The 19,993-nt window shown below is 39.7% G+C and overlaps 2 protein-coding genes across 3 annotated transcripts; one reads left to right on the top strand and one right to left on the bottom strand.

Moving 5' to 3' along the window:
* Nucleotides 1–95: 95 nt before the first annotated feature.
* TRAPPC6B (trafficking protein particle complex subunit 6B) lies at nt 96–5,629 on the bottom strand. 2 transcript variants are annotated; one of them, XM_080595498.1, is made up of 7 exons: nt 5,279–5,475; nt 5,132–5,199; nt 4,044–4,161; nt 3,328–3,411; nt 2,759–2,852; nt 2,191–2,239; nt 96–1,536 (listed from the first exon to the last, which is right to left on the bottom strand). In XM_080595498.1, the coding sequence occupies exons 1-6, from the start codon at nt 5,357–5,359 to the stop codon at nt 2,208–2,210; spliced, it is 477 nt and encodes a 158-aa protein (XP_080451624.1). In that variant the 5' UTR covers nt 5,360–5,475; the 3' UTR covers nt 96–1,536; nt 2,191–2,207. The 2 variants fall into 2 exon arrangements, with proteins under 2 accessions (XP_080451624.1, XP_080451625.1); XM_080595499.1 differs by having other exon boundaries at nt 402–2,239; nt 5,279–5,629.
* A 555-nt stretch (nt 5,630–6,184) lies between these two features.
* On the top strand, nt 6,185–16,865 carry PNN (pinin, desmosome associated protein). Its single transcript, XM_080595484.1, has 9 exons — nt 6,185–6,342; nt 6,632–6,703; nt 7,483–7,551; nt 9,104–9,176; nt 9,267–9,361; nt 11,320–11,395; nt 13,090–13,245; nt 13,330–13,468; nt 14,486–16,865. Exons 1-9 carry the CDS (start codon nt 6,230–6,232, stop codon nt 15,766–15,768), a joined length of 2,076 nt encoding a protein of 691 aa, XP_080451610.1. The 5' UTR covers nt 6,185–6,229; the 3' UTR covers nt 15,769–16,865.
* The last annotated feature ends 3,128 nt before the right edge of the window (nt 16,866–19,993 follow it).

Consider the following 19,993-nt stretch of genomic DNA (forward strand, 5'->3'; position numbering starts at 1 on the left):
CTTATTTTAGTAAAATACATAAGACTTCCTGAGTAATAATACTCATTACTTCTTAGTAAACGGCTACAGAAACCTGGGAAAATAGAACAGTTGTATTCAATGCTCTTTAATAGAAGCATTTATTAAACAGAACGAACAAATATATTTTCTGTCTAGTATCTTGACAAACACATTAGCTCACCTATTTGACTTCATACATACTTAACATGGAGTGATTTGCCAAGAATATCAGCATCTGCTTTGTACATATATGACTTTCTGGTAAAATCCAGGGTAAAAGAACTCTGAATTCTGCTGGTAACAGCAGACAATATACAGTATTGAATTTCACAATATACAGGAAGCAGATGTCAATTGAGTCCCTGACTATTTAAAAAAGACAGATCATTAAGCACAGCAAGTTATTGATAAACCTTTAATGCGTCTTGGAATTATTGGCACTGTTCACAGTAATCTCGACTGTCAAGTGAAAAATGAAAGTGCATTAATAGCAACTACTATAATTTTAATTCTGGAGAAGCAAATTACAAAATGATTCTGTGTGCCGATAAGGAATATCTGCCATGTTGCATAGGCCTAAAATGTGCCATTGAAGTGTCCATCTATGAGGCACAGTGCAAGTCCCTTTAGTAATAGTTTTAGCATGTTAAAAGCAGGGTGAGTTGGCAACTGAAGAACCCACTAAATGCACTCAGCAAGAATTAGCTAATTCTCTAGCCTTATAATTTCAAACGAGTCTGAATCATATAGGTGGACAACAACCGCAGCCTTCCTGTAAACTACCTGTATAAGAGCCCAGTATTTTCAGTCACACAGCTGATCTCTATGGAGTACCAGCCACCCTGGTTACTCTTATCTTTGCTAGGTCTACAAACAGTGGGACAGTATTCTGCTAGATTGAGTTCTCCTTCGGATGTTTCCTAACTGTCAAATTTTTCAGTTACAACTAATCTGAGCTAGCATTCACAGTACATGAAAAGATCAGAACTTGGTCACATATTAAGCTCAAGTATAATAAGCCCCTCATTATCATGTTTATAATATACAGCTTGCCAGCTTGTAACAGCTATCCGGAAAAGGCTCGATCCATTATAAACTTCAGACCTCCGTTAGAGATTAAGGAAGAACAGCTTCCACTGTTCCCGCCCAACCATGCAATTGGACAACATACACTTATTCCAACACAGAAGGTAGTTAATACAGACAAAAGTGTTGTTCAAATATATTATTTTATAACTATCCTGTTATTTACTGGTCTCAAAGCAGAAACTGATTCAGTATCATGAGGCATTCTCACATTTCTGCAAGTATAAGACCTGACCCTGCCAGCAGAAAAGTCTTACAGCAAAATTCATTAAAAGTTTAACCAAGATGTTTTCATGCTTACCTACAGCAAGATATGTAATGTTATACAAATCTTGTAACAAGTAGTATCTAGCAAACCCCAATATCCTCAAGAGTCTTGGTGATGTCTTTACAGCTTCTTGCAGGCCTAATCATCTTCCTGTACACACTCATTACAGAAGTGAGTTGTAGCTAGCAATTAAAAACAATTATGTTAATATTGAATTTATGCACAGCAGGCTAAAACAAATTGCCTTCTTTGCTGAGTAGTAGATGACCTTGTCTGTAAAATTCTGATGCAAAAAACAGCTATTATTTTTAGGGAGGGAGGATATGCTGTTATTTTTGTAGAAATAAGTGTTCTTTTCTACTGCCCCATATCATTCCCATAAAAGAACTAAGCCTCCACTGAACACTGTTAGTGAAGGCTGTTGTGATATTTCCTTCCTTGGAATAATACAAAAGCAATTGCTGCCTCACAGTTAAGAGTGCATACAGAAAGGCAGCAGCTTGGCATTCACGTTAGGTGACGCAAAACACAGTTTCTTACTCCAATTGAGTCTTGATTGGGTTTTTAGTCAGCTCTTAAAACATGCATACAGTCTGTTCTGGTAACAGAAATCTTTTGTTGGAAACTTTTGAGTAGACAGTTTTTAACATGATGGACATTAATACCTTGGTATAGAATTGATTTCATACCAAGATACGAGGATAGTGTTAAATTATTTTGATGAGCATTTATTTTATATTTTGGAATTCTGCTGCACATTGCTATAATTTACAAGCTACATACAAAGCTGAACCAAGATACCAAAACCACAGACAAAGGATTTTTAAGGTAGATACCCAGATTTGAATGTGCTCTACATCTTCTGTATCATCACCTGGAATTTACCTGCAAAGAAAAAGCCAAGTTGGATCGAAGTGTCAACATTAGATTTACTTTTCCAATTTCAATCTTACAGCTCAATTGTGAAATACCTAGCCATGATTTAAATTTAACAATTAACTCCTACTGAATTTTTTTTTTTTAAGTTGAAGCATGTACCACGTTACATCAGTTTTGTCAGCTAAATTTAAATTTTTTTGCAAGGCCTATGCAAATTTTCAAAACCATCTTAATCAGCTTGTGTAGTCACAATGGATTTCGGTTACTACCCTTCTTAATGACATCTGTAAATAAAAAGCACATATCTAGTTGTTTTTATCTTCAATTACTCCAGTAGCCTTCTGGATTATACCCTTACGTATCTGTTGCTTCCAAATGTACACACAACTTTTAAATTTGGTTTTCCACTTAATGTCATGGAGATTCACCCTCCATCAGTGTTATCGTAACAGTAAAGCACAGTCATCGAGACAGTAAGGAAAGTTACCAAGTGAGCTAATAACCTGAATACTGAGAACTACTTACATGCAGGCATTGATGAAACTTCAGCTGTTACAATACTCTTTATTCCCAAATTCGATAGGCCACCTCTGATTAGTCCACAGGTAAATGCTAAAAACTAAATATAAAGTTACATTTTAAAGAAGTTTCAAGGGTGAAGCTTGATGCAAAAGATTGAAACTAAGTAATGATCAACTGAAGATTTAACATTTTGACAATATAAAATTATGGAGGTTTTGCTATCCTCTAGCAGTGCATTGTGACAGTGGCAGAAGTTTCTTCCTAACTGCACACAAAATACAAACACCAGTTCAATGACTTTCCACTTGCAGTCAGGCCAGCTCACATCATCAAGTAACTCAAGTAACATGAAAACAGCAAGTTTCAAAATCGCTATTACTGTTTCTTGAACCATAGATCAAAACCACTGTTCTGAAACAAGATACATTTCTAAAAAAAACCACAGTTTTTGAAGACTTAAGTTCAGCTTCCCTTTTGGAGAGTTTGTATCCACCCAACTACAAAATTTCAAGTTAATAAATCAAGATGATTCAAATCAAACTCATAGATGCCAAGGAAAAAACAAAGGGTACCTTTGGTGCGTGTTCTAAATACTGCTTTCCTGCAGACATTTGTGTCAGGAGTCGAAATTTATTATCTTGAAGGACATAAATACCCTGTTTAAAAAAAAAAAAAAAAAGTTTTCAGTAGAGTATCCGCTAACATGTAGTCTGAATTTTACCAGTCAACGTAACGTCACCAACAAGCAAACCTTAGGAAGTTTTTCAGCTATTTTGTATACGGTTGTATTCAGCAGTGTATAACTGTCTTAACCACTGAAAAATGAAAATATTCTTCAAAATGAAAATTACTTAAAGGCGGCCATTTAAATACATTTAAATGCAATCCATCCTATTTAAATGCATGTTAAGGCAGCAATATCATTTTCCCACACTAGTTTTCTACTGAAGTGTATTGGGAGATGCATGAAAAAGTTCCTGTATGTGTTAATTAACTGTAAGCATTACTGTCCTGTCAGTTTCTAACTCCACAACAGTGCATATGAAATTGACAGCATTTAGTCTTTTCAAACAGAGTGGCAATAAATAAATCATAAACAATTATTAAATTGTATTCTCCAACTATACACCAACGTGAACCTTGAGAAATGCTTTTTAAAAAAAACATATAAATAAAGAGAATTTGGGGTTTCTTATCAGGTAATTAATTCTAGAGCAAGACAAACAGAAAATGCCGTAGTAATTCAAAACAGTATTTGTCACGGAAATCTTATTCTAGATCACTTTACCTGATGATTGGTCCTGAGGTTATCTATTTGTTTTTTGAACACAGTTGTCCAAAAATCTTTGCAAATGAACTTCATAATATCTAATTCATCTTTGAATCTGGCAGTATCTTTTGTAAACCTAAGAGAGAAGTGAGAAACGTATCAATAATGAGGGTACACCCAACAACTTGACAGTATCATTCTAGCATTGCTCAGCTTTCATGTATAACTTAAGAGTAACACGGTGTTATCTTAATATCTGCAACAATACAGCAGAAAAGACGCGTTTGAATAATGCGATCATTAAAGACAGCTGAAGCGCAGAAAGACGCAGAACACTTCATAATGTTTATCTTCAATAAACTATCGAAACATACAGCTCACACCTCCACTACTGTTTGGAAAGGCTTCTTCAATACCAAAAGAAGCACTAATACATAGGAACAAACATGTAAAACTAGTTCCACTTTCCCAAAAAAAAAACAAAAAAACCACCCTTCCCTTGTTCATTTCAGAATTGTCCCCCTGCATCCTCCTTGAGGATATTTATCTGGCACTAAAGCTTCACTTTGGTCAATGAAAATATGACTTCAGGAGCTTGAGATCCTCTACACAACCCCAGACCAAGGGCACTGAAGTTAGGTGTGCAGCAAGCCACCGTGCATCCCAAGAGGGCTCAGGGAGGTGAGGAGGTGGTCACAAAGTTCCAAGGACTGGGAGTGCTTCAGAAAAAGAAAATGCTGGAGTAGCCATTCATAAAATTACGTTTAAGATTAATTAAAATAGAAACAATCACGAAAAAGTCCTACCAGAAGTAGGAAACACGCAGAATAACTAGGCCTACAAACAAAAAGTGCACTTTAAAAGGATTATAAATAACCGCGTACTCTGTGTGATTGTTTCCATGACAGAAATACACAAAAAACGTGGTGTACGAACAGGGGCGCCAGCAAGAGCGAGGTGTCAGGAGGCGCACAGCGGCAGCCCAACCCTCGGTCTGTCAGAGGGAGCGAGCAGCTTCCCCCGAGCGGGCCGGCCCTCCTGGCCCCTGCAGGCCGGGGAGACAGGGGGGAAAGCAGGCGGGGGAGCAGCCCCAGGGCCTCGCTCACCTCTCGATCAGCCCCTGCCCGACGCGGAAGCCCATGCTCTCCAGCTTGGTGGTGCACCGCCCGTTCTCCTGCAAGACACAAGGCGTCAGCCCCGCTCTCCTCGTCGCCTCCGGCCGGTCCCTTAATGCGGTCCCCGTCCCCGCTCACCCCTTCGCCCTGCTCGGCGGCGCGGTACAGCCCCGCCACCATCTCGCTGTGCAGCAGCAGGAACAGCGTCTCGTCCGCCATCTCCGCTCCCCCCTCACAAGCACCCGGCGCCACGGCAACGGCCCCGCCGCCGCCACCGCCGCTACCGGGCCCCTCGGAGCAGCGCCGCCCTGCCCTTTCCGGCTGCCGCCCGGCCTCCGCGGCGCCGCCCCGCGGCCGGACCGGACCGCACCGCCCGCCAACCCCCGCCTCAGCGCCCGCAGCCCCGGGGCTGTGAGGGGGCAGCGAGCTGGGCGCGGAGCCCCGGGGGGAACCCGCTGCTGACGGGGGTCGGGAGTCAGAGACAGGCAGAGAACGCTTTTTATCATTAATAAAAAATTATGTTTATGTTTATGTTTTTTATTATTAATTTTGTATGTGGTTTTAGGGTCGTTTTCTCAAAAATGGCTTCTCGAGGCCCCACGGGGCGCTGACGCCCGCTGCAGGCGCTGAGGCCGGGCTGAACCGCAGACACGCAACCCGCACCACAGCGCCATTGCCAGGCCTTGCGCCCCCCAGCCCGCCCGCGGCCGCCCTTCAGTAACGCCCGCGCCTATTGGCTTGCCCGACACGGCGGCCGCTCTAGGAGAGAGGCGATTGGCCCCCGCCACGAGAAAGTGACGTTGTTAGTTCTCGTTAGCCGAGAGCGGTGTCGCTCTGATGGGCCCCGCTCGGTGATTCGTAGAGCTGGCAAGCAGAGTCTTCCGTCGATTGGCTTACCGCGCTGTCAATCCTCCTCCGACCCCTATGATTGGCGCGTGCTTGCGGCGAGCCTTTCCCGCGGGGCGTTCCCTTTCGGCCCATGCCCTTCTATTGGCTGCGGGTGGGCTCTGCGGCCTGGGCGGGGCCTCCCCATTACCCAGCGGTGCCTCGCGCTGGGCCCCGGCTAGGCCGCGCCGCGCTGCGGGCGGGATGGCGGTGGCGGTGCGCGCGCTGCAGGAGCAGCTCGAGAAGGCCAAGGAGAGCCTCAAGCACGTGGACGAGAACATCCGCAAGCTCACGGGCAGGGACCCCAACGATGTGAGGTGAGCGGGGCCCGAGGGGGCGGGGTGGGGGGTCCCTGAGGCGCGGCCCGGTATGGGGGGGGGGGGGGGTGCTGTGAGGGGGCTGGGGCGGCTCTGAGGGGCGGGGGGGCTCTGAGGGGCAGCCCGGTTGGGGGGGGGGGGGGGGATGGTTCTGTGAGGGGCAGCCCGGGGGGTGTCTGAGGAGGGTTCCCGGTGAGGCCCCGGTGCCCGCTCCCCCTGGGTTCGTGGCCGTGGGGGAGCGGGAGGGAGGCTCCCGGGCAGAGCCCGCTGACGGTGCTGTCTCCCGCAGGCCCCCTCAGAACAGACTGCTGGCCCTCTCAGGCCCTGGTGGAGGTAGAGGGCGAGGGAGCTTATTGCTAAGGTAAGGAGCCGCGGGAGGCGGCCGCCGGGTTCCTTTATCCTTCCCCGCGGCGATGGTTTGCTCTCTTCCCTGTTCGCTTTGCTCGTTGTAAGCTCTCAAGAGTCGCTGTTTTAGCAGGCGGGCATGAAAGCCGGGTGGGAGGCCTACAAGGGCATTTGGAGTTTTATATCGTGCTCTGAAATTTAAGGGATTTTTTCATTCTGCGTTACAGCAGTTTTAAATTGGTGGTTTTCCCCAAGCTTCCAGCCCTTTGCCTGAGAACTGAGGTGGAACTTCGAAATGAAGGGAGGCATTGTGTGGGGTGTCTGGGGCATTGTCTATTCAAAGTGTCTCAGTAATCAAGAAACTGGTAGCTTTTCTAGGAGGAATAGAAAAAGTTAAAGTCGACAGGAATTTAAAAGCACTCATGTTTTCTTGTGGATTTTCAATTTCTTCCTTCTCCCTTCTCCCTCCCCACTCCCAGTAGATTGAGAATGAAGAGCTGATTTTTGTTCAGGGATGCCTACTTAATACATTATGTAGTCGACTTTTTTGTTAAATTTCAACATTAGATTGTTGTTTAGGTCATAATTCTGAAAACTTTTGCAAATTGGAATATTTGAACCTAATAGAGTTGTTTCTATGAGGGTGGCTACTCATTTGAATAAGTGCAGAAATTCAAATTTAAATTAGTTTGTCAACAAGCAATATGTTTAAATACTGCTGTAGCAATAGCCACATGATTACAGAGCTGAGTAAAACTCATGACTTGTTCTGAGATCCCAAGTGGTTTTTTTTAGGCGTGGATTCTCGGATAGTGGAGGAGGACCCCCAGCCAAACAGAGGGATCTTGAAGGGGCATCCAGTAGGTAGGTACAAAAACTGACATAGAGAACTTGTTTTATTAGAATGAGAGTTTATAGCAGTAAATTTGAATAGCAATTCTTACTTCTAGATATTTTATAACTGCTGACTTTTACTGTCTTCTTCAATGGGTTAAGTGCTCAAGACTTGTGGGAAGTGTTTTTTGATGATAGCAATTGTCTATGGTGAAATCTCTTTCCAAATTCTATGGTGCTATAAAGGTTCTCAGTAATGTACAGATTAGAGCAGTAATACACAGATATAACAATGCAAAGATTCTTGCACAATGGAGATGAGATGTAAATGCACAACTTAATTTTCACCAGATTCAAGCCCTTGTGCTGTCTTTAGAATCACTGGGGGAGGGAACTGTGTGGGGAGTTCAAGAACTTTGTATGTTTATGGTGGATTCAAAATTCAAAGGTGTTGAAGTCTTCCACTCGCTCTAATGAAGAGTGCTTTCCTCTTGTGTACTTTCCCTAATGCAGTGGTAAAGTGTTTTTTGTCCCTCCTACAGATAACTCCCCCTTTAACTTACTAGACCTCTTTGTTGCAGGCTGTAGTGTATTGGGCAGAGTTTTCTGAATATAGTTATGGAAGTAAGTGCCAGCTTCTAAGGGCATGATTAAAAACTTACAGAATTCTCTGTTTTACTTGGTGTACTATCTGCTTACATTTTGCTTAGTAGCCTGGATTTGTTTTACAGTAGACACAAATCGAATTGTTACTGAGGTTTCCCTTGTGATAACCTTAATGCATACAGTTTGACAACAGACTCAAATTTCAAGCTTTCACAACTGGATGCAAATCCATCGACTGTGGCTTTGATTATAGTGAATTGCATTCTCAGACCACTTACATGCAGTGGTAGTTCTTGAAAAAGCAAGGCTTGCTTTTGAATTTGAGTTATGCAAAAAGAATATTGTGAAGTGGCTTTACCAGTAATAAAGGGCTATGCCACAAAGATGAGTGAAAGTTGAAAATAACTTTTATTTACAGATTGCCCTGTTGTTCTTTGTTTAAAAACTTCAGCTTTTCCAAGTACTCAATTCCCAACTAAGTGCTCTGTCTGCCCTAACCCATTTTCTAGGTATTCAGCTAGATAATTTCAGTAGCATTTTGAATTTGGAAAAAAAATCATACTGACCTCTTTAAGAAATATTTAAATGCATTAAGATATATTTTCCTTACACAAATAACCATTTTAGAGATTCTGGAAAAAAAGAAAAAGGCAAGTATTAAAAACAAGAAACAAAATCCAAAGACATGCTCAAAAGTTAAATACGGTAGTAATGTGGGCTCTTCCTTTTTTTTTTACTTTACAATGCAAATTAGATCAAGAGTTAAACCATTTTTATGTCACAATCTTTTTTTTTTTACACCAGCAATAGATTGTCTGCAGAAGCTCTACTTATCTCCCCACTGTTCCAATGACAGATTTTACTGGAATCATTGGTTGTTCTGACTATACATGCTGACTTGTATTTTCTTGTGTTAGAGTAGGTGCTGTCCTTAAAATATGTTCTCCAGTGACCACTAATGCTTTTTCTTCCTCAGGCTGGGCGGAGAACGCCGGACAAGACGAGAATCACGCCAAGAAAGCGACGCAGAGGATGATGATATTAAAAAGGTAATAGGTGACAAAAGGAGCTGTACAGGAAAAAAAAAAGCATGCTTACCTGGAACATGAACTAAGTAGTTTTTGTTATTGCTGTTGTAGCCAGCGTTGCCATCTTCTGTTGTTGCTACCTCCAAAGAGCGAACACGTCGAGACCTTATACAAGATCAAAATATGGATGAAAAAGGAAAACAAAGGTAGGTAGAAATTTTTTGTAAGCACTGATGGTGGTGCTTCTGAGTGGTAGTCTAGAAAGTAGTTTTAGATTTTAAAAAAATTATACAAATGGTGTTACATATCAAAATACGGTGTTGAAGAGGAACCACAATGGTATAAATTTGGTTTAGGTTTAAAAAAAAAATTGTAGTAACAACACATCATTCATTTAACATAGCTGGCAGATGGCCTGAGAAACAGAATCTCAGAAAGGAATACGTTTGCTAGCATTACTGTAACAGATCATCTTTACAACAACTTCATTGGCACCTTAACATTTTGGAGAGTTAAAATCGGAAACAAAACTGGAATCTGAATCTGGGGACATCCACTCTGTTGTGCTTTGCACTGTAGAAAATTCTGTCAGTGTGTCTTGGAAGTAACCAATTGTTCCTCAAGTACCTATAGAGCTAGAGAAGATGCATCTTAAATGACCAATTATCAAAGTCAGCACAGGTGATTCTGCAACACTTCTTTTGTTGACTGAAGAAAGCTTTGGGGTGTGGGGTTTTCCTTTTTTACAGAGTAGTTCCATCATGTGTTTCTTTTCTCTTAATACTTTCAGGCTTGTTACTGTGCACAGTCTGACCTTCCTTTTGCCTCCTTAGATTCTTCCTACTTATATCTTTGTTTTCCGATTTTTTTTTTCTGTGTTAAGGTAGCTCACTAAAGTTCTGCTTCGGTCTGCAGCTCACCTCGTGCCATAATACCTTATGCCTCAAATACAGTGAGGGCTGGAGTAATGAACTATAGCAAGCTTCTCTGATAAGGACCAGAGATTAATTTGCACAAAAAAGGCACTTAGGTTGATCTTTTGCAGTTACAACATGACTAACAGACTGCTGTTGCTTCCATCACCTGCTCCCAACTGCTTTCCTTACAGAAGGATTTCAGAATCCTTAGTGGACTTCATAGAGTTTCTGGCACAAAAAGTTTGTCTATTTGGAATGGCAGGTTTTAGCATTTTCCATTTCAGTAGTCTTCTGGGTAGATAACGGTAAGAAATAACCGCTTGCTCTGTGCGTGACTTGTGGTAGAAAGAGGCTCTTCAGGAGGACAGCATCCAGTGAACTCTGGTTTTGCTCAGGGCCATCTGGGATGTCATCTGTATACAGATACTCTTGACCAAGTAATCCCTAGCTTCCTGTTCTTTACCCATTCCTATTTTTGTTGTTTCAATTACAAGTACCTTCACCTCTCCATGCTAGATTTGTACCACTGCAGTTGAGCTTTGTGGTACTGAGAGAAGAGCAGCCTTTCCTTTCTTCTAACTGGGTGAACGTTCAAGGCAACTAAGACAGTCGGCTTCTTACTGTAAAAGCACTATTGGAGGTTAAATGGAAAGAAAGAAGGTGAAATTCAAGAAATTAGTTGTTTGGAAGAAAGGAATTCCTTAAGAATTTTACTTTAGATAAATTTTCTCAAAACAACTGATAATTTGATGAGAGCAATTGTGATTTCATCCAACAGTGCCATGTCTCATTGTATAAGATATTAGGTAGACTGTGGCAGATAATCTTTCACTCCCCTGTGGCTCCTTTTGTCCTTAATCTTCTTAGTGGGGTGGTGGTGTTCTTCCTCACACTGTATTTACTCAGTCTTTTTGTCAGTTCTCGGGTTTTGGAATTTTTTAATATTTCCTTAGTGTCATTATTCTCATACGTGAAATGTGCAGGCTCCTGATTTTCCCAGTGCTAAATGTGCTGCGTTATGGATAAGAGCTGTGTCTTGCTCTTAGGCAAAACGTGATATGTCAGTGTAAATTATATCTTCGACTGTTGGCACAGTCAGTTTGTGTTCTATTGCTAGCAGCCTTGACTGGTACTAGGCCTTTAAAAATAAACATCTCTGAGGTGGGAAAGTTTCTCTGGTTGTTTATACAAATACAAATCTTGGTACTTGAACTGAAACTCAAACTTTTTGTTTTCTTTTTTCTCAGGAATCGACGTATATTTGGCTTGTTGATGGGCACTCTTCAAAAATTTAAGCAGGAGTCCACAGTTGCTACTGAAAGGGTATTTATTTTTAATTTCATCAAATTTTTGCTTGTAAATAATAAAGCAAAATGGTGTGATTAAGCTGCTTTAAATAGGAATGAAAATTCCCATGGTGTGGGTTGCAGGTGTAGCAAATTGGTAAGAGTGCAAAAGGGTTTTTCTTTGCTTTAATGTAGTGGAATTGGGGGTGGGAAAGCGGGAAAGGGACTCTAACATAATTTCATGACCTTACGATGCCTTCTGATCATTGCAGAAGCGGTAAGGCAATGTTTTGGATTTTATTTATTTCAGTTCATCTTTAAAACATTTGAAATACAAAATAGATTTTTTTTATTGATGTTATTTTTGGAACATTTCAAAATACCTGGAATTTAATCAGGTAAACTATTGTTCGTAGGATATTTCTGTGACTAATGATATTGCTCAATCAGTACCCACCCTGATGTGTTCTGTGTGTTTAAATTATAGCCAAGTATACAGAAATATATGGCATTATGCCTTCTGTTTGACTACAAGTGGCTGTTCGCCCCATAGTACAGATAATAAGCATTACTCTTCCTGTAAATGAATACGTAATTGTACTGAAGTGAAGGTTTTGCATAGCTTAGTGGTAACTTCAAAAAAAAAAACTTGCATCTGTATCTTGCATCTAGTATGACCTTTTAAATTGTGAAGGTCATGGTATTTCTTACAGTTGCACTAAATGGGTTATTCAGTTAACAATAAGCTGTAGATTATAAACAGTGTTTTAAATGTTTATGAAAAAACTACTTTTAGCAGTCTCATGGAAGCAGATACAAAATCTTAAAGTTTAAAACCTCTTCTGTGTGGTTTTAGTATAGCTGGCTTGCAGTGTTGATATTGATTGCCTCCAGATTCAGTATTTGGATATCCTGCTGTTTTATCTAACTAGCATTGTAGCGCCTGAAGAAGACCAAAGTTCTTTGTTGCCTGTTTGCCTTTAGAAAAGGAAGCTATTGCAAGGGATGGTCTGGAAATATGGAGTCCCAGTATAATTTATATCTGGATGTTTGCATAAAAAGACTTTGAGGAGTTCCTCTTCATTGCAGCATATTTCTGAGAATGTGTTGCTTTCTTCATACATAAAATCTTACTATAAGTCAAAGTGGAAGCCCAAGGAGTTTTATGATACAGCTGTTTTTTGTCCAGGCACTAAACTATACATATATATATTTAGGCAATTATTTTATAATCTGAACATATGGCTGTCTAGGACATACAAACAGGGCACTCCTGGATTACAATAACATAATTAATGTCCTCTAATTAATGTCAGCAATACTCAGAGTATTTGCAGTGTCATTTATTTTGTTGGTCACAAACATCAGCCTTTAGCTCTTCATTTGCTTGTTGCCTTTCTTCCCTCCAGGTGGAGGGAATCTATTTTTTTCTGCCATTTGAAAAAAAAAAAAATCTTACAGGTCATGTTGAAAATTCAAATCCAAAGTGAGTGATAGAAAAGCAGATAGAAAGCCATAGGGGCACATTAATTTATAGTTAACACCCCCCCCCCCCCCCCCAAAAAAAAAAATTGTGCCAGCAAGCAGTGGCGCTCTTCCTCCATTAACTAATTTAGTAGACTTCCTTATTTGTTTTTTTTCGGAATGCCCTTAAATAACTTTAGTTAGACCAAACTAGAATGCTTTTCTTGATTTAGGAGGAATATTAAGATAGTTCTTTATTTATCCTAGCAAAAAAGACGACAAGAAATTGAACAAAAACTTGAAGTGCAAGCAGAGGAAGAAAGAAAGCAAGTTGAAAATGAGAGGCGAGAACTGTTTGAAGAAAGACGTGCTAAACAGACAGAGCTGCGGTTACTGGAGCAAAAGGTTGAGCTTGCTCAGTTGGTAAGTCCTAGTTTTGCTCTCAATTTTCTCTTGTTTAGAATGTATGTTATTAGGGATATTAAGGTCTTTTCTTTAATTTCTCAGCAAGAAGAATGGAATGAACATAACGCCAAAATAATTAAATACATAAGGACAAAGACAAAACCTCACTTATTCTACATACCTGGCAGAATGTGTCCTGCTACACAGAAGTTGATGGAAGAGTCACAGAAAAAGATGAATGGTAAGTGGTCTTTATGATACAAGACTGCGTTTGTTCTTGCTTCCTTTTGGTGTCTGCTGCACAAATTTAAGTCTTTGAGCTTAGGTACAGTAATTTCATGCTCAGGATGAACTATATATTCTTGCATGGGTGTTCATCATAAGTAACAATATAACTCGTTCAGTGACTTAATTTTGTTGGTTGTGCTCTGATTCTCTTACAAAAAGTCAAGAGGAATATACATAAACTCAGAAGTATGTGTTTAAAATGTCCTTATTGTTAACTTTAGTATCTAGGTGTATGCCAGTGCAACAAATTCCATTTTAAAAAGGCTGATTTTATGGATTGGAGACCCGAGGAAATGCAGGTTTCTTTACAGAGGGCTGGGAAGTTTTGTCTTGAGCACAGTGCTAGAAATTTATGATGATTTTTTTTACCTTAATGCGTGTTCATTTCTTTGTTTCACAGGACGACTATATTTTCCTTTTGCAAAACAATTTAAAACACTGCGGGTGATGGTAGTCCTGTTGTTCTTTTGATTATATGGAGCTTATTTTTATTTTTTTTTCTTTAAAGAAGTTTTCTTCATTGTCTGGGGTGGGGGATAAAAGAAGCTAACTCACCTGTCTGAATAGCTTACATTATTAAAACTTCCTGAATGTCTAATCTGCTTTCTGCTGACTTTTAGTGTCTTTTGATCACCTTAGGAAGAATAACCTTTTTATATATCAGGGAATATAGGTATTGTTTTGACACACTGTTGGTTGGAGTGATTTTAATGAAGTTAAAAACTCTGTTAGCTTAGATTTAGGATTTTACTGCTCTGATAATCAGCTAAGCCGATTATCCAACTTGCTTTGTTTTATTAAGTTAACCAGCAGTCTTTTTCATTATGCATGAATGGCTTGCTACTTCAGAATGAATAACGATGCAGTTATTAAGTTAAAACGATTTGATAACTTATTAGCTTGTAGTTAAGGAGAAAATAGACTTCAGCTTCTCTAGCTACCTGTCTGAAACTGTTATTTTATCCCCCAGCACTCTTTGAAAGCAGGCGCAATGAATTTGCAGAGCAGATTAACAAAATGGAGGCCAGGCCCAGAAGACAATCTGTGAAGGAAAAAGAACAGCAGGAGGTGCAGAATGAAGAAAAGAAGCAAGAACAGAACAAGGAGCAGGAAGAGGGTAAGGTGGCTCAGCAGGTGGAAGAGTTGGAGACAGGTAATCAGCACAATGATGTAGAAATGGAGGAGGTAGGGGAGGAAAAGGGAAAAACAGGTTCAGGGCATAGTGATGCAGAGAAAGACCAGGAAGAGGAAGAACAGAAAAATGAAATGGAGATTAAAGTAGAAGAGGTGGCTGAGGTGAGGGAAAATGACAAGCAACAGGATGGTCAGCATGAAGAGGTCACAGCTGTAAAAGAGGATAATGAAAATACTCAGCCAGTGGATAATGAGCAGGATATGGTTGAAATCAATGAGGCAGATAGCATAGAACCTGTAGAAAATGAAAATGGCAAAGTGGAACCAGAAATGGAGTGTGATGCTCATCCGGAAAAATTGGGTAATGTTCTTTCTCCTGAGAAGGAGAAAGGTATCAAAGCTGAAACTGAAGCTGAAACTGAAGAAAAACGGGAGAAGGCACCTGAAGCTCAGCCAGAATCTGTGGCTGAGGCCCCATGTCAGCAGCAGTCTGTGCCACTGCCGCAGTCACCTCAGTTGTCTCAGTCCGTTCAGGATGCAGAGCCCCAGGTAGATAAGGATGAAAATGCTGTGGTGTCTGTAAAGGTGGTCGAGGCACAGACAGAGCAGAGTCAGACACTGAGTGTAGAAATTAAAACTAAGACTAGGAGTAGAAGCAGGGGTAGGGCAGGGAACAAAACTAAGAGTCATAGTCGTAGTAGCAGCAGCAGTAGCAGCAGTAGTACTTCAAGCAGTACTACTAGTGGGAGTAGTTCCAGCACTGGCAGCACTAGCAGTCGGAGCAGTTCCAGCAGCAGCAGCAGCACAAGTGGAAGTACTAGCAGGGACAGTAGCAGCAGTAGTTCTAGCAGTAGTGAAAGTAGAAGTCGGAGCAGAGGAAGAGGTCATAACAGAGACAGAAAACGCAGGAGGAGCGCAGATAGGAAGCGAAGGGATGCTTCAGGAGTAGATAGAAGTCACAAGTCCTCAAAAGGTGGGAGTAGAGATGCAAAAAGCTCAAAGGATAAAAGTTCAAGATCTGACCGAAAGAGGTCTATATCAGAAAGTAGTCGGTCAGGCAAGAGAACTTCACGGAGTGAAAGAGACCGTAAATCAGACAGGAAAGACAAAAGGCGTTAACAGAAGAGACCAAGCTTCCTTAGCTTAATCTTTGCAGCAGAAGATTATTTGAGTTGAAAGGATTCCTTGTAAGGAGGAGGAGAAGGCTGCCTTAAGAATTGCATGCTGTAAAAAATCTTTTGGAAAAATGCAGACTGTTTACCAGGCATTCTTGTACTTTTTACATAATTTTGTAAAAGGTTACCTACCAAAATTATGTGAAGTTCCCGAAAATGTAAAAATAAAAGATTAACACTCCTTTGCATCTTTTTTTAAATATCCTGTACTCATTAAGATCCTCTGTATATTTTAATAGGTAAATCTTTAAGTTGGTGTGATCACTTCTTCTGTATCATAAACTGTTTTTTTGTAGAAATAAATGTGCATTTTAAATAAATCGAGATGTCCTGTTGACACTTAAATTCCCCTTTTAGATCATATGTAAGGAAGCAGTGTTGCAGGAAACTTAAAATTTTGCTTTTCCCCTCTATTCCTTGTAAGAATAGGAATCTTAAGACTCCTCTAAAGGGAGTAATCTCTCCAGCGCTAGATAGGAAGGGAAAGTAATTGCTTTGAATCTATGCTTTTTTGCTTTCTTCTGTAATCACAAATTTTTACTCAACTCTATATTCCAGTTATGAAACTTTTTCCTACCCATAGGCAAGCAGTGATTAAATGTGAACACTTAATGCTGACCAAGATAGCTCAAGTCAGTCTGGAATACCACTCTTACCTGCCTTCTGCAGGTCCTTTGGTAGTGTTTTCATCTATGTTCTGGAGGTAGTTACTATGTTTAATGATGTTCCTTGCTTTGATGGACAGTGGAGGAAAGACTTCAGCTTGCTTCCCTACCAGGAGTCTCTTTTAGTTACGGTCTGATCTTTGATCCCTTCATACCACTAGGAATAATAACATTGCAGTGTTGGAGTTACCTGGGACTACCTAATACTAATGTCGTGTGTGTGAAAGAATGTTTTCTGAATGTATTTAATACAATTCAAAGTGGTATGGTGTTATCTATGAAGGTGAATACTGTTTTTATATAATTTTGTATGGAAAACAATAACATCTGTTGCTCTGTTCTGTACATGTGCAAATAAATGTGGCTTTGTAGACTACTCTCCTGATGCCTATGTCTTTTTCTCTAAGATAGGTGTACTGCCTTTGTACATTTAAAGTGTGTGTCATAATTGCAGGTGACCGTACCTTAGCTCTGTATCTAAAATCATTCTTAAAGGTTTTAATTAATGCCTAATAACTGACTGTGAAACTGTTATAATCTGAACACTGTAACACTTATAATCTGGACTGTCTTGGCAGCAAGAGAATTAATCTGATGTCCAAATGACAGATCAGGAAGTCCTGGAAAGATTTCAGAATTGAAATGAGCTGTAGGCTATTTTTAATGCATCAAATGCCTTGCATATGCCCTTTTTTTTCCTGAAACACAGTATACTTCTGTATAGTTCTAGTTTGGGAGGATGTTAGTTTTCGGACTTTTCTTCTGAACTCAGAGTAGTGACAGACTTCTGAAGTGCTGAACTTCCTGGCTTACAGAAACATGCCTAGCAAGGGATGAAGTGAAATGTTCTCTCAGGATGGATTTAAACAGTGGGAAAGCTCTTTGGGTTTTCCTTCTCTCAACCAGTTGAGTATGTTACTCAGATTCTTCAGTCCATTTGCTGCTTCAATATCCTATCTGCCTCTGTAGCTCTACAAGTGAGACTGCTTTTCGCTTCTTGTCAGTAGTCTTCAACCATGCTTCCCTTCCCTTCAGGGGAACGTGGTAGATTAATGTATTTTTATTTTTTGGAAGCAAAATGTTCAAGTTTTTTATTAAGATGTTAAACACAGTGGTTTACCATGGGGAAAAATTCTTACACTGAGTAGTTGAGTAAATGTCACTGGTTTGTGTGTTTCAACTACACATTTCAAATTCCATTTGGAACTCATTTTAATTTCCTTGGTTGTTGCTATCTCCAACACAGTATTTTTTAAGGTTTATTACTCTGAGCTTGAGTGATCCAGTGTTATACGATACCTTTTGTAGTTCTGTACGGGTTCTAATAGCTAATACAGTAATTATACTAAGCTGGAATATAGCTGTATTTATATATGTAATTATACTAAGCTGGAGTAGGCTGCTGGTCAGAAGCTGCATTACTGTTTCAGAGGAGCTTATAATTTATAATTTATATATTTATAGGTTCATAGTAAGTGTGGTGGGTGCTGGTAATTAAACTAGGGAATGGATTGATTACATTCAAGTTTCTTGTTTCAGGTTGTATTACAGGCAGGAATCTATATTTGACAAGGTGAAAATACAGGAATTTTGTTGCCAAGTTACAAAGCAGGTGATGTATTTGATAGTTTAATGCTCGTTTGAAGAAATTTAACTGCCATGGTTACACTGCTGTAAATAGTTTTGCCAAATCCAAGTAGCACAGTGCAATGTATAAATGTCAGTGTGTGATAAATTTATAAGAACCAAGTTTTCTAAAAGCTACATATATTCCAACCAATATTCTGCTACAGTAGTAGTGTAAGATAGTGCTATACTATTAGCACAATACCACATAAAGACCCTTGTCTTTTTTAAAAGCAGTTGTATTTTTAGTAATTTAGTTACACTCACCTTCAATGTTATTTCATCTGAGCCAGAAACAATTTTAAAGTTGTGGATAGAGCTGTGTTTCCTCTTACCCTGAAACAATTTCAGAGTTGTGGATAATGCTGAGACCATGAGTACAATTCCTTTCTGTTCCCGGTCTATTTCAAATGGTAGAAGTATTTATAGAAATGTATCAAATTTGGTCTTGAAATTGAATATAACAGTTTTGGGTCTCTGAGAATTAAGTGTAGATACCATACAAGTAGGAAATGACTAAAATATTTTATTTCACTCCCCCATAGTGGTGAGTAGAGATCAAAGGAAAAATACCTTGGTCTCTTTTCAGTCAAGTAATATAGAAAAAAAATGAACAATCAAAGAGGCAAAAAACTAATAATGAAGCTGAGGTGCTTTATACAAGTGGACAACGAACATACCATGTAAGATCTATGCATGTCTTGTGGAGTGCTTGCATCAAATTGTCCACTCTAGCTTTAAATGAGAATTTAGAAGTAAATAAGAACTTAGAAGAGTTGGATTGGTTTATTTTGTTACGGTGCTGTTATACTATGTGCACTGATTCTATACCATTTACCTGTCTCAATTTTCTTCACTCCTGGCAGCAATAAGCTGGAAGCCTCCAAGAATGTGTTTTTCCACGATGTTCCACTTGGAGTCCTTGTCAGAGTAGATTTTATGCAGATTGTTCATGAACTGTAAGCTGAAGCATGACTTTGCATAAAAGGTACACTTCAAATTTGTGCTTCTTAGCTTGAACTGATGTCTTTGTGCTTAGAACAGCTTCGTTGTAAGGAAGGAAATTTGAAAGTAATTTTTCTGAGGAAAGAAGGTATTGGTAAAATTTAATAATTTCCAAGACCAGTAAATTTGCAAATAGATTACTCCAGCATTGTTTCTTCCTAAGGAAATAAAGGTCTTGTGGTTAGGCCCCAGTTATAATTCTGGGATCCAGATTTAGCTGCTGATTTTGTAATAATTACTGTCACACAACAGAACAAACATCTTCATTTTGTGTGTCCCAGATCTTTAAAATGAGCTTCCCTGTTCAAAGAAGCATTTCCAAGACTATATGTATTTATGATCTGATCAAATGCTGCAGCAGTGGTGTATATCCATAATATACAGAGATCTGTGTTTTGGAGGATACAACTTTGCTCTTTGATGCCTTTTTTTCCCCCCTTTATCTCAGTTGTATAGAAAATCTGTGTTTTATACAAACCACGTTCAGGCAGTTTTTAATATGTGAAGCATTCTAATGTATAGCAAAATGTGAGGCATTCAAAGCTTAGAAAAATACTATCAAGATTCAAAATAGTACGTCACAAGTTCTGTGATTTTCTAGTAATACAATGAGTTGTCATGTTTGCAACCCTTTTTGTAATAGGGAAGCAATAATGGCTTTTTCTTACAATTTGTTACCCTGGCTAAAAATTTGGTTTAAATCTGAATAAAGAAAGTCTGTTACATCTTCAGATTTAACTGGAAGAAGAGTGAGTGAACTACTGTTTCTTCTCTTCCTTTGATTTACTAGATTTTAAAAGATAGTTGTTTAAAAAAAAACTTTTTGGCATGACATGTGATTCAATATACAGGTTGATCTGCATTTTCATGCAA

The sequence above is a fragment of the Anser brachyrhynchus genome (assembly GCF_964034855.1).
Source record: "Anser brachyrhynchus genome assembly, chromosome: 5".
NCBI lineage: Eukaryota > Metazoa > Chordata > Aves > Anseriformes > Anatidae > Anser > Anser brachyrhynchus.

Bases quoted from the DNA above. Each gene is read 5' to 3' on its own strand.
- PNN (XM_080595484.1), top strand. From the start codon at position 6,230: ATGGCGGTGGCGGTGCGCGCGCTGCAGGAGCAGCTCGAGAAGGCCAAG. The intron at 9,177-9,266 runs GTAATAGGTGAC...TTGCTGTTGTAG, and splicing joins AGGATGATGATATTAAAAAG to CCAGCGTTGCCATCTTCTGT. The intron at 13,246-13,329 runs GTAAGTCCTAGT...TTAATTTCTCAG, and splicing joins AGGTTGAGCTTGCTCAGTTG to CAAGAAGAATGGAATGAACA.
- TRAPPC6B (XM_080595498.1), bottom strand. From the start codon at position 5,359: ATGGCGGACGAGACGCTGTTCCTGCTGCTGCACAGCGAGATGGTGGCG. The intron at 4,162-5,131 runs GTGAGCGAGGCC...CTTCTCTCTTAG, and splicing joins GGGCAGGGGCTGATCGAGAG to GTTTACAAAAGATACTGCCA. The intron at 3,412-4,043 runs GTAAAGTGATCT...TTTTTTAAACAG, and splicing joins ACCTCAGGACCAATCATCAG to GGTATTTATGTCCTTCAAGA.